At 33.2% G+C, this 14,889-nt stretch overlaps 1 protein-coding gene across 2 annotated transcripts in view; it reads left to right on the forward strand.

The window, feature by feature from the left end:
* Positions 1-14,889, forward strand: part of Smp_160220.1 (hypothetical protein) — a gene marked incomplete at its 3' end in the record, with an annotated part of 42,852 nt that overhangs the window by 17,884 nt on the left and 10,079 nt on the right. For both annotated transcript variants that reach the window (XM_018797039.1, XM_018797040.1), the window contains exons 15-18: positions 825-1,051; positions 4,017-4,103; positions 9,413-9,709; positions 11,163-11,271. In XM_018797039.1, the coding sequence (XP_018652121.1) occupies positions 825-1,051; positions 4,017-4,103; positions 9,413-9,709; positions 11,163-11,271 (720 nt within the window). The remainder of the gene's footprint in view (positions 1-824; positions 1,052-4,016; positions 4,104-9,412; positions 9,710-11,162; positions 11,272-14,889) is intronic.

Raw genomic sequence — 14,889 nt, forward strand, 5'->3', positions numbered from 1 at the left:
GTTAGTCGGTGATGTGATTATTTTTCTATCTTATCAGTTCTGATTTAATATGGATTAGTAGTATCGATAATAACTTGTATTCTAGTTTTACTTTAAAGTAATTCAGGGATATTTACGTGACACTGGAACATTAAGTATCTTAACGCCTTTATTTCCCCATACATATTTATGTTACATAGAGCTTTTGTTTTAAAAAATTTCCTAGTTTAGTTTAAGATTAACTAGCATATGATGTATGTTTCCGGGTCCAAATTCGAGATTAAACAAGATGCTAAAAATTCTTAAGTGTATTTATATTTACTGTGTACGACTTTTTTTACTTTCTGGAAATAGCATTGTCAATGTTCTCCAAAATAAACCAAAAAGAACGTATTCTTATTCTCTCTACTATGTTCCCAACGAATCAATAGATTCGCACCCCTGTTGTAACACAACCTTTCTATAGAGTTCGTTGCTGTGTCAACTATGGATCATAAGACAGATCACTACGAAGGTTGACTCAGTTTATTCCCCAAGTTTTCTCCATGTTTCTCAGGAGAAACTGATTCTCGAAATATATATAACTCACCATGAAAATTTGCATATCCCACTGCAGGTATTGACCATTACATTTTATTCTGTAATGGAGTGCAAAGATTTGATGTATTTGATCATCATGTAAAGGCTCAACATAGAGATTGAACAATATTTTAAAGATTGAATGTTTACATTTGGTACTTTTAAAAAAATAAAATCAACTTTTGTGTACTAATTACTACTTATTTTTAAAATATAGTGTCTTGTATTTCTTTTTCAATAAAATAAATTTGTGAATTGTATTTAAGTATCTACAGCCTACAGTATATCGTCAACTTCAATGCCAAAAAATCAGGTTTCCACTGTTAACACTGAGTCTCCAAATAATACTACATTTCTTAATAATGAAAATCCTTATGGGCCTGTGGATCTTATTCGTACTTATGATGTATTGATTCCGAATGATGGAAATATCATATTGCCTGTCGGCTATGAACCTGGTGCTGTTGAGAATACTAGAAAATCAGAAGGCAAAGTAAAGTCCCTCTTAATTTTGTATTTTTATTTTATATATATATATATATATATATATATATATATATATTAGTTGGGCTTTCTTAGCATGTGACGGGCCCATGTGAATAATAACTTTCAGTTTTCATTGCATAAACTTTCTTTAAACTCTGACTGTTAAGTATATTTCTTGCCCATCATATCAATAACATATAAAAATATCCTAGCACAAACATTATACTAGATAGTTATTGCTAATGTATAATAAAGTTTCCTCTATTTACTTTAATAATCCTTTTTCGTAAACCAACAAAGATAATTTTTTTTTACTCATTCAACTTTCCATTCCTGGTTATTACTAAATTTAACAAATGAAAAAGATTTTAATTTAAATACCACCAAAATTGTTTTGATGGTGAAGTTATGCTTATGACATAAGCATCAGTAGTCTGAAATATGTTTGTTTAAATTAATCTTATATTTCTTATCCGTTCTTTTAGAACTTAATCACTTTTCATTTTAGGTCTACTTAAAGTGAACTGTTCCTAGATGATAAGTCGGTTTATGATCAGTCCAAAAATGATGAAATACTTCTTCAGGATAATTGTCCTAACAGATTTCGAGTTCCATATTGTTAGCATAATCTAAATAAACAAATTCCATGTCGAAAGTAGCCATAAGATTATTCTGACTATTCAGTTAACATATATGTCTGGTGAGGCGGCGTTGGGCGTAGCAGTTACTTAACGTAGAGACAACCTGTGATTCCCCGGATGCTGGGTAGACATCGGATTTAGACGGTCCTGCAGGTCGATAGAGCTACTGGTTCTGCGCATCGGTGGACTCAACATTTCGACGGGGTACCGTGGCACAGAATTCGACACAGGAAGAAAGAATAACTACAGGAGTGACCGTTTAAAGGGAGACGAGTGTGGTGTAAGCTACTTATGCTGACGGATATAAGTAGTATGTAGTAGTAACCGGAAGTGAAATGCCTATCAGTAGAAGACTAAAATGATTGAATTGAGGAGAAAGGAAGGCGAAACAACGAACAGTTGTAATAATAACAGAATTGGAGGAATCATGTAGCATTTAAAGGACAACTGAAGAAAGATGTGCTATAAATTACTTGGTGTATGGTTTTCATATTTTATTTATGCCACCGGGCATCGAAGCAGCACCCACAGACCCTCGTATAGATGTCACTCCAACAACTATCAAAGAAATCAGGATGGTATAGCAATTATCCTACAATCAATTTCTATTATGGTTAATTTTGGTTAAGTCCTTTTATTAACTTACTTAACAGACACTGTCATTGGGATAGTAACAGTTTGCATATTTCTTTGTACTGTTATGACCACTAGAGCACATGACACTCTTGCCAAAACGTCGATTGCTTAAATATCGTTCGATGACTCATCCTCCTCCCCATATATGTATGCAAAGCGAATGTCCGGCGCTTTAACCGGGTTGGTGGATGTGGAGGATTCACCTAGGGGAGTTGGCGAACCCTGATTCCAAACCAATGGTGCACATGGGCTCCAGTATCGTGAAGGAACGAATGGCGTATGAGCCAACTGTTGGTGACCGGCTACCATGGGACTGCATCTCCTTACGATGCTCCACTGCCTTGTGGACTAGACCTTTAAGTCGAAGGCTCCGGGTGTGGCCCCCTAAGAAAACCACCTGCTTCAGTCTGGGCACCTGGGCAGTATCACAACCCTCACACAAATCGAATGAGATTTGTGAGGCGCATATTTATCTGGTGCTTCCTTGTACCAATATTTATGTGTTTAAATAAATAAATAATATGTATGCACTTAAATCGCATTATTAGCTTTTGTTTTGCTTTGCTGCGCCCTTATACAATTTGACTATAAATTGCCTATGCAATTGCTTGCGCCGAGTGCTCACTGCTCGCTGATATTTGCTCATGTGCTTGTAGCTTCCTGGCCTACGTTATTTGATAATAAACTGTAGTTGCCGCTTCTCTTTGCCATCTGATTTCATGCATCGTTGAGATTTATATTATAACAGTTATCGAGGTGAACAATTAGCGAAGCACGGCACTACAATGGCCATCAGACAAATCAAGAGTGAGAAAGCAGCAGGACCTGACAATATACCAGCTTAATCACTGAACTCAGACATAGAAGCAAAATGCAAACATTCTCTGTGTTCTATTCAGAAAGATTTGGGAGGAGAAACAAGTACCAGAAGACTGGAAAAAGAGGGACATCTCATAAAGATACCAAAGAAAGGAGATCTAAGAAAATGTGAGAACTATATAGGCATCACACTACTATCGGTAGCAGGAAACATTTTCAACAGTGTTGCTGAACTGGATGAGGGATTCGGTAGATGACCAACTTCGAGATCAACATATCGGGTTCCGTAAAGATCATTCGTACACAGACTGAATTGCGATATTACGGATCATCGTTGAACAATCCATTGAATGGAACTCGTCACCATACATCAACTTCCTTGATTATGAGAAAGCATTTGACAGTGTGGATTGGAGAACATCATGGAAACTTCTTCAACACTATGGAGTGAGTAGCTGAGAAAATCGTCTGAAGTTCATACGACAGACTACACTGCGAAGTGGTGCATGGAGGACAGCTGACAGACGCACTCCAAGTAAGGACCGGAGTCAGCCAAGGCTGTTTACTCTTCGCCTTTCTTTTTCTTTTAGTGGTTGATTGGATAATGAAGACCTCTACATTTGAGTGGAGACACGGAATACAATGGACAGGTTGGATACAACTAGACGATTTGGTCTAGATACATGATGAATAAATAGTATTATATCTTAGTATTAAATTTTATAAACAAGCATTTTACAACTTCCCTGTGATGTGAGATTATTTTTTGGAGAAGATTGTTTTATTTATCATCGAATAATAACTAGTCAAAAGAAGTCTCTGTAAAATGTATTCAACGTAAATTATTAATTTGATTCATTATCTATCTCACTTCAGGATTCACTTCGAAATCCGAATACAAAACATGAGCGTTCAATTACCCGACAAGATACTATTTTACAACAGTTATCAGAAATTCGTAAGGTAAGCCACTCATTCCATTGAAATGTTTTTCTCATATATCTTTATTTAAATGCTCAGAATTTTCCTATTGGTTTGTATTTTCCTGTTATTTATATTCAAAATTTAATTTGGTCAGTTTTTGTTGGTATATTAGTTCATTGACGAAATGTTTCAATATTATGCATAGTTAGAAGTTTTATTTTTAGCAGTGGAATCTGAGATTCACTTCCTCCTGTTTAGGAATCATATCTACATCCCAGTCCTCTTCACTTCAAATCCTACCATTTTATTCAATAGGCTACCGAATGTTGATATTCGGTAGCTATATTGCAAAAGACTCCATCTAAACTGAATTCCTAATATATATATATATATATATATATATATATATATATATATATATATCATGAGTCACGTTTTGAACTTGTTAATTATTCACTTCTTAACCCTGACTGTTTTTATATGAGCGTATGTGTGTACACTTATTATCATATTCATCACATGTCTGTAGTTTGTTCTTGTCTGACTATAAATATTGATTAATGCTTGACTAAAGTGAGTTGGCTTACCCACCATCTCCGATGCGTATCATTTTTGCTTCGCTTGCTGATATTTGTTCATATGCTTATAGCTTTCTGGCCTGCGTTATTTGACTGACAATAAACTGTAGCTGCCGCTTCTCTTTGCCTTCTGATTTTATGCACCGTTAAGATTTGTATTATAACGGTTATCGAAGTGAACGACTAGCGAAGCACGTTACTACAATATATATATATATATATATATATATATATAATAGACGTTAGGTGCAAGTTATCTAATTAGTTGCATACGTTATCTCGGAAAATTGAATGAACTGACGATTTATAATACTTATAAAAAACACAATATCCTAATGAGTAAGGACTTGAATTAATGTTATAATTATATTTTTATTTTGTTGCTATTAACATTCCATCTTGTGTTCAATTGATTTGAAATTATCAAATTCAACCTTGGTTCTTCTGCATAAAAAGAGGACTTCACTTCAACGTAATTGATTATGTATATTATATACCACATCATGTTAAAAGTCCAGTTATTTGACTGAGTATCGTAGGTCTAGGCATTACATCAATAGTCAGTTTTTTTAAAAAGTAAATATGCTAAGGTTTTTTTGCGTAATTTAATGCAAAAGTAGGCTGTATAATGAAATACTCCTAAGTTTGATTGTTTTCACGGAGACAGCCAATTTCTTATCCTCTTTTTGTCCCCGACTAATCCAAAGATGGGACTTCGTTCAGGAAATTCATTGTATAGTTCTAGATTGATTAAATCAAGCCAGCAGGTGCTGTGCATGAATAAATTTATAATCCCTTATGTGAGTATGGAAGATATTTATTATCTAGTAGCAGGTTTTTCCTGGCTTTAAAAGATAAAGAACGGATGTCATAACAAATTTTGGCGAACCGAAGCGCAAATACACGTTTACAAAAACATTGTAACAAAAGAGTAATTTCTAGAAGTCATTTGTCAGAATTAAAACATCTTCAACTTTGAACGAAAACTAACTTTTCAAAAGTAATGTATGAAAACCTATTTCATACTTTTATTTTTATCGAGTGTGAATAAGCATGACGTTTAAAGATCTACCTAACTGATTTATTCAATACTGTGTATAGATAAATGAGTATATATCAGAATTTCTCCTCATTTTTTTTTCAGGGTTTACAACTACGTCAAATGTTGTGTGAATCAGGTACTTATGAAGATGATATTAATGATTGAATAGAAAATACAATACATGTGTTTTTTATATGGACGGTGAATTCTTCATAACAAAAATATAAACATATCATTTTACTAAGACTAAAAATGTCTTAATCACTTTTCTATCTTATTTATGTATTATGTAGATTTTCTGTGATGACTTGTATCATTATTTTATTTTTTGGTAGTTTTTTTTTCATGAGGAGTATAGTGGCGGAAACATATCATAAACATATCATCAGTATGATTAATGTCATTGACATTCAATTCTTCCATAGATTTGTCCATTCATTTTAATATACTACTACTTACTTATAGTGTAATTTGTCATTTTTGAATTCAATCGACTGGTACTTGCATTTATCAACTTATCACCAATAGTTGACTCAGCGTTGAAAGTATTACCATCCGAGATATAGGCTGACAGGATTATTACTAATACCAAAAAATTTCTTTTATTTAGCATCTTTCGTGTTTTTGTTTTGTAAAATGTTGTAGTTTGATTTTTTGCATTTTATATTTAAGATTTTGAAGGATATTGTATATTTTAAAGAAATATGTAATAAATTTATTGACAAGAATGTTTTCTCAATTTTATCTTTTTTTGTATGCTCATGCTCTGATTGTTTTTATTCACGATTGATTATCAGGTGTTTAGAACGATCGATAAACTGTTTATGCCCCCAAATGCCCTGGTAAGGCCGAGAGTGGGGAGAGTTTGCTCTCCCTCTCGAAATGCTCTCATATGGCCATGCGAATATACAGCCTCTGACAGGGAAGTCCTACTCACTGCCTTCTCGTGGCACTAGGGTTTTTTACGAAAGTGAGAGGACGAAAAGCGAATGTCCGGCGCTTTAACCGGGTTGGTGGACACGGAAAGCACCTAGGGGAGTTGGAAAACCCTGATTACAAACCAATGGTGCACATGGGCTCCAGTATCGTGAAGGAACGAATGGCGTATGAACCAACTGTTGGTCACCGGCTACCATGGGACTGCGTCTCCTTACGATGCTCCACTGCCTTGTGGACTAGACCTTTAAGTCAAAGGCTCCGGGTGTGGCCCCCTAAGAAAACCACCTGCTTCAGTCTGGGCACCTGGGCAGTATCACAACCCTCACACAAATCGAATGAGATTTGTGAGGCGCATATTTATCTGGTGCTTCCTTGTACCAATATTTATGTGTTTAAATAAATAAATAATAATAACATACTGAGAAAGTTGTCATGTCAGTGACAAATTATTTGCTAAGTGATTAGTCCTAATTAACCTGCTTGTTTGTAATGTTAATGATAGATAAAATATTTGACTATCATGCGGTTCATAGTTCACAGACTGAGACTATCAATTTAGTTGGGTGTTTTTTGTATCTGTTTTCTTGTATAAGTTGAATCCATCAGTTCGGAGAGGAACTCTAAGGGAAGTCAGATCCAGATATAATACTCTGACAACTTGTTACTTTTTTTTTTAAAAAAAGGTTAACAGACTAACGAAGAGAAAAAAGGCTTCATTCATAATTTAACGTATTTCATTTATCATTTGGCGTATTTAACAGATATTTAAGAAACTGTCATTTGTCAGACAATTGCCTTGATCTAACATGTGTATATGGTATCCTACTTCAGTGTATACGAACTAAATGTATCTGAACAATTACTTATTTAATATCAACTTTTTTATATGCTCTCATTAACTCTTGTTTGTCGTGCATAATATTTATTGATCAAGTTGTCAGTTATAACAATCTGATTGTTGGTATTACGAAATCACCAACTCGATGTGACTTCGCATACTTACCTTTAAGCCACGCTTTAAGTGTGATAACATCTAGTTATTTAAACTGAGGTAGGTGAAGTGGGGTTTGGACATGCAAATTACTAACTGAAAGTCGAACATCTTAACCAGTGAGTCATTACTCCACACTTCTCTTCTTTCGAACGAATTTTTACATGTCTATCGCTTTGTACGAACTTACTTGAGTGTTGTAATTAAATGTGTAAATGTTTCGCTGTTGATTAGATACTGATCATTTTTAGATGTTGACTTTTGATTTATTTGCTGTGATTTTTCTCTAATGTTCATTTCTCGTAACTTCCGTAATTACCTTTTTAGATAATACCTTTTGTTATGAATTAGGATACTGTATTGTTTTCCATACTAATAATGAATTGGGTGGTGTATATTCATCGAATTTCGATACATAGATTTAACTACTTCATGAAGGTTAGTACATCAGTTAAATTGTTTATAACTAATTGGTCATTTGTATACAACTACAATTTCTGTCTATTTTAAGATGCGTGTTAACTCGTTAAAAAATTAAACATAAATTTTTTAATGGGTTCGGATGATATTCATGAACCACTATTCTACTTTTTAAAGTGTATTATTTGTTGTAATACATCACTTTATGTTCTACTATTTAGCTAACTGATTGAGATAGACCTATATTTGAGTCTATATATCAGTAGGAATTTCAACAAATACGGGTTACAAATACACTCAACTAACAGCAGATCATTTGACAAAATGCAGCTTTTTAATCTCAACTTTTATTAGTACTTAAAATTATGGCGTTATGTAATGTATGAGTGTGTTAAAATGTTCATTTAGAAATTGGTTCAGTCTTTCTAAAGTTTTCTCTATTGTCCAATCGTACTAATTTGGTTAATCGTAGAGTTTGTGAGTGTAAAACGACAATTTACTAGCAGAAATCAACAATTATCACACAATCTCAAAAGCTGATTGAAGCTAAAAATCTCAGTAATATAAAACTATCGTGCTTGGCGTGAGACCTGATGTGACGAATTACAGTGGAATACCTATCCATTGCTCTCTAGTTTTCCGTATGTCTCTAACTGATATCATGCTTTGAAAAAGAGTTACTTTGAACTCTACAATAAAGTTTCGCACGAATTTGCTTAATAGTTATATTTTTATTACGCTTTATAGTAATTGTTAAATCTATTAACTCTTAAATCACTTAAAAATCATATTGACCTATACCTTTTGCTATCGATATTCTAATGTAGACTTCTGATTATTTCATCGAACGTACTTAGATGAGATTGTAAGGCCTAAGGTACTATCATAATACAGCATATGTGTTATCACATAAATCGTTTAAACAATAAATTTGGTAGTTATTTTAATCAAATGAAAATCCTTAATATACTCGTAATCTAAATTTAAAATAAAACAGTTATTCTTAGCCTTTGTTACTATTCAACTTTTGTTAGAGTACTTGTGTGAGTTATCCTTTCACTACAAATATACGTGTTTACTTGATGCATTGAATATTGGACTAACGTTATATCATTACTTATTCAGTTAATTGCATTTTAATGCAAGGGAACCCAAAAGAAATTTCAAGAATAAGTGAAAAACATAAGGCTAATACATTTTTACGTAACTTATAGTTGTATGTATATCTATTGACCTATAAATCTGGTGATACTAGTCTTTGTACTTCGTGATATTTACTCCGTTGTTCTTTTCCCCAAGCTATTGTTTTATATTAGTATATATTATAACTAATGACTACTAAAATATTTTTCTTACAACTCATCTGTTTTGTATTTAGTTTATACAAAGTCAAATAAGAGAAATTAATACAATCTTATCGCGTCATTTGCGAGTTTACAGTTTACTCTCATGTGTTATCTGGTTATTACTTATCGGTGCATTCTTACGCACAACTTGGAATGTATCCTATTTAATCGTGAATCAATCAAGTTATGGTAATAATGCAAATTTAAACAAATATGATGATCATTGGAAACCAACTATTCATACTGTATCACGGTTAACTGATGCAATGCTTAATTTATGGCCCGTGTATATTGCGAAACATATTCTGCCATCAAGTGATATAACTTTGGTAATTTAATTTACATGTCCGTTTTATAGGTCTAAGATAGTATAGAATAATTAGTATCAGTTTATTTTGATAAGTGCTTCAATATAAAGCCATATATTGTCATTAATAGTTGTTGTCTGTATTCATATAAACGCTTTTAAAACACTGGCTTGACTTTAACCATCAAGCATACTGCTTCCAGCTATAGGTCACGTATCTGTGTTCTGCTTCATCTACTTGAGTTTAGAGAACCTCACACAAACAGCATTTTTCAAAGTAGACTGTATAAATTTGTATTCGGTTGATGAGTTATATTATCATTAATAGTTATTAGAGATGTGTCTTTTTATCCTGTTCTGTGCAAATCACTTTCGATCAAAGTTACTTAAATCTTGAGAAAGTACCGTATATTTATCCTATTGTTGGTTTTCATATCACATACGTAGTTCTAAATTCATCAAATGTGGATAGTGATATAATGGATTTTTTGAAGTATCGTGTAAATTTAATGACGAGTCAGTATTGACTGTGTAGCGTATATATAGCATGTAATCCTAGTTCTATAATATATTATACTACCCCCAAATGCCCTGGTACGACTGAATGTGGGGAGAGTCCTCTCTCCCTCTCGAAACGTTCTAATATGGCTACGCGTATATAGACACTGCCAGGAAAATCCCGCTCATTGTTTATGAAATTGAGATGGCGAAAAGTGAATATCCGGCGCTTAGACCGGATTAGTGTGTATAGTTGATTCACTTTAGGGGAGTTGGAAAACCCTGATTCTAAACCAATGGTACACATGGGCTCCTGGAGCCTGAGTCAGTAAATGGTATATAAACCCTAACCTTGGTAACCAGCTAACATGAGATCGTATCTCCTAACGTTGATTCAGAGTTTTGTGTATTAGACCTCTAGACCAACGACTCTGGAAATGGCCGTTTAAGAAAGCCATCTTCTTCGGCTTGGGTACCTGGACACTATCCCAACCCACACACAAATCCAATGATTTGTGTGGTACATATTTATTTTGGCACCTCTTTATACCAGTGTTTATGTATTCAAATAAAGCGATAAAGATCATATTAACTTTTGTTGACTAAAACATTATTATTATTATTATGCTTTATTTATTATCTTATGAATGTTTTCCAAATAAACTGTTTAGAAAAAACCAGAATATGTTGAATAAATATTCCGTTTCGACTTAGAGCTTGACGATAATTATTTTTAATCCTACGGAGTTTAAGTCATTTTGTTAGTATTTTCCCAATTATTTTCTCCATAATCTTATGTTTACTTAGATTATACAAAGATGACTACCACCAGGTGGTTTGGAACTAAATTGTCTGTTTCTTATGTGTTTATGTAATTTTTTTTGTCTGATAGTAAGTTTTGAATACATTTTATTCATTAAGTCTGCTAAATGTTTGATCAGTTGTTCTCTGTTATTTTCCGTTCACTATTTTCATAGATTACTTTTAGTAGTCAGTCACCGTTTCCATTTGCTAGTCAGTTAAATTCTGTAATGGAATTCGATAAACGAGAACAGTACCGAGTATTCTTAACTAATGCATTTCATGGTAAGTTTATATATAAGTGTTAGAATTCAGTAGTTGTAATCTGTCTTGGATTCTTTTTGTATTTATACGTTGTACTCAAATTCGTAAAATATTTCTTTCAAAGGCAGATAAAAATTGTTTTTTTTAGGTTCCATATTGCTATTCATGATTTTATTGTTATCAATTTAAGCAAGTTTTAATTACTTTGATCTGAAGAAGGCGATTCTATACTTTTTTTTCTCTGTATCTAATTGGCAGTTTATTTTAATTATTGAGTACATTTTTTCACGTGTTTTAGTTAATACTTATGTTAAATTTATTATATACAGTACTTTTCTACCTGGACTTACACTGAATAGTAATGTATTCTTTTGAGTAACACATTGTTTCTCTTCATAAACGTATATATAGCAGCTGATGAAAAACCACGAAATATGATGAATTCATATTATTCTACATCAATGTTTGTTCTGGGTTTATTTACTACCGTTCCTTTCGTTTAAATAAATTTTTTTGTTAACTTTCACGTATTATATGTGATAATCAAATCCATACATGAACATATACAAGCTTAATACTCTATATGTAATAAGTCTATAATTACTCAGTAATAACGTTTTGTGATGTATGCTAATGAGGGATTAACGATAATTAATATTATCTAGAAAGTTAATATAATTTAAAGCCAGTTCAAGGTTCTTGTAATAGACATTATAACTACAGTCATTATCGTGTTTGAATGGTCTGAGTGGGTGTTAATTCAGTGACCCAAAAGTATGTAAATAATACTTTGATAAATTCATTATTTTTGAGTCATAACACGTTCAATGTTTGTCTGTTCTGACTCCGTTCGTTAATACAGTAGACATTTCTACACTTAAGTTGATCTTGTTACAAGTTGAATTCTCATATACACCATACAGGTTTATGTTGCTACATTAAAAGTGATATTCCACTAATAATATTTGCTTATTTTCATCTAATCTCTTTTTCTTCCGAACACTCATTTATTTTACCTAAGTAAATCTATCAACGATCTCAATAATCTCTTACTGACGATCATCATGTACTGACTAGTGACTACCTTTAACAGGAAATTTCCCGAGTTCTAGTGAGAAGCCGTGACCAGGGAAGCTAACCCGCGTTAGGTGTAAAGGAGTTACACACCAAAGACAATGGGAGATGGTTGCGCAATGTCGTGGATTGATTGAAGTTAGACATTAACACCGTTGGATGCGTAGGTCTAGGGGTTGGGCGTTTATGCACAATACGGAAAGTCCTCCTTGTGGGATCGTAGGTGTGCACTGTTGAGTGGTCCTATGTTAGGACGAAACGCCCGTCCTGTGCTTCCAAATTTTCAATGGTGTTCTGACTTGGATCGGCTCATGATTTAAATGAAACTCATCAAAGCTAAAATCTGTCGACCTTTATATTCTCTTCCTGAAGTTCCTTGTTTTCAGCAAAATGAAAATGTCCTCGTTTTTTCACGTGTTTTAGTTTCTTTGTGATGCATATTTCTGTGCCTGATAATTAACGCATCTCGATCATTATCAGTCTAGAAGAGTAAAAATGATCAAATATATACTTAGAAAACAGTTAAATTATTTTGTTTAGTGTTTGCTTTAATAATAATACATATTATGAAAATAATAATTACAGAATTCACGCCATTTTACCGGCATGATCAATTTGATATAAATAGTATGTTACAGGTGTATTAACTCGAGGTTTGAGTAACACTATTAGTGTAAAGACTATTGATAATATAGTTACTTAAACCATCGTAGGCAAAGTGGGGTTCTAACTTCAAGTTTAATGATTGAAAATTAAGCTACTGAACTACATTAAAGAGTATACCTTCGTGTAGATACATAAATATGTATTTGAGTAGTCTCTGTTCTGTATTCGAAGCAAGTTTTTTTATTAGAACCTTATGCACTGGGTTGTATTTTATGACGATGTCTTAATTCTAAAACAGATTTTCTATATTAATAATTGTTAGGATATTCACAGGAATATCCCAAAATTATCTCGAAAGTAAAGTCGTATGTTTTCAGACTCTTCACATATTTCGCATGTTATTTTCTATTGGTCATTAATTACAGTTGTCCTAACTATGACTCCGTGTCGTTTTCCTATTGGTCAATTTTGAGTTGTCCTAATTATAACCTTTACGTGTCCTTCCTTTCCATTGGTTACTGTTCATAGCCATCTTAACTGTATAAATATGCCTTGTCTGTAAATCATTTTTGTTCTGCTGCTGACCTCATAAATAATTCTCATTTAACGGCTGTGTTCTGATTTATTGGAGTTGGGGAACAGTATTGGGGTCGAACTAGGATAACTGAATTTGGTCAGTTGGTAGAATTTCGTGTAGTCCTATCGCAATACGTAATATTTGGGCAATTTATAACATTTATAATAACAATTGTAATGATAATAATAATAATTATTATTATTATAACTTAGTTATTTACGCAATATTTTTCCGCTTTATTGTCTAATTGATTGATGAAGTAGTAAATCTTCATCAACTTAGGTGGTTGGAACATGAGTTAGGCATGCCCGACCATCGATCATCTCGATGAATGATGTTATCTGGCGTAAGAGGATGTTAAGAGAAAGATAGAGGCAGTCAAACCGAAACATGGAATTAGTCCACAAATCAGTGACAATTGAATCTAGTCATTTTGTACAGATATGGACTACACCTGGTTCGGGTCCGCATGATTATCGTAACCAGTGGTTAGAGACTTTGAATGACATGGTTCAAATTCGTTTGCTATAGTGCAGGTGCATCCGTTCCTAAGATTATAAGCTTTTGAATTTCTGAAATTTTTCTTTTATTTCACTAATTTATATTTTCTGGAATTGTATCTCCAATACCTAATTGTTTTTGTTACCACTGATACTGTGACTATCTCTACTATTCTGGGATCCGCTTCAATAATTTCATCTCTCTGTGCTATTTGATTATGACAACTTGAGCTTATGCACGTACGTACCATTTTTTATTCTGTGACTGTATGACTTTATTATCAACTTCTATGTGTAAAACGTAGTTGTAAATGCGATAGTAAAGATTCTGTAACAGAAAAGAAAATTTTCTTAACTGAACTGCCAATTTCGATAAATTACGATATCACTTAGGACCGGCAAACGGAACGAAAGTCATCAACACAGTAACAGGATAAGATAAGCTATTCCACTGCGCCTCAGTCCGACTAACGAAAAGGAATAAACTAGGTTCAGCTGATAAAATATATAGTTCCTCGAGCGACCCGGAAGAACGAACGAACAAGAGGCACACAACTCGTGTATAAGTACAATACAGAAATGTCCTTGGAAAACGTCCAAAAATGACGTACTGAAGGAGGAAACGAATCAATAACATCTATGGTCCTCCCAGGTAGGAAACACAACCCGAATGAGCTCTTTTAGCACAAAAATGAGAAAGTCAAATTTCCATAACAAGATTGCAGAAATGAAAAGTTTACTGAATGATTTCTGGGGATCTAGCATTCTTAACATGAACTATTTTCATGTTTTAACAACATAATCATAAATATTCTTTAAAAAAGTATTCTATTCAACTTTATTCCTCATGAATTTAGCCAATAATCATAAGTTCGCATTGCT

Source organism: Schistosoma mansoni, chromosome 4, assembly GCF_000237925.1.
Source record: "Schistosoma mansoni strain Puerto Rico chromosome 4, complete genome".
Lineage (NCBI taxonomy): Eukaryota > Metazoa > Platyhelminthes > Trematoda > Strigeidida > Schistosomatidae > Schistosoma > Schistosoma mansoni.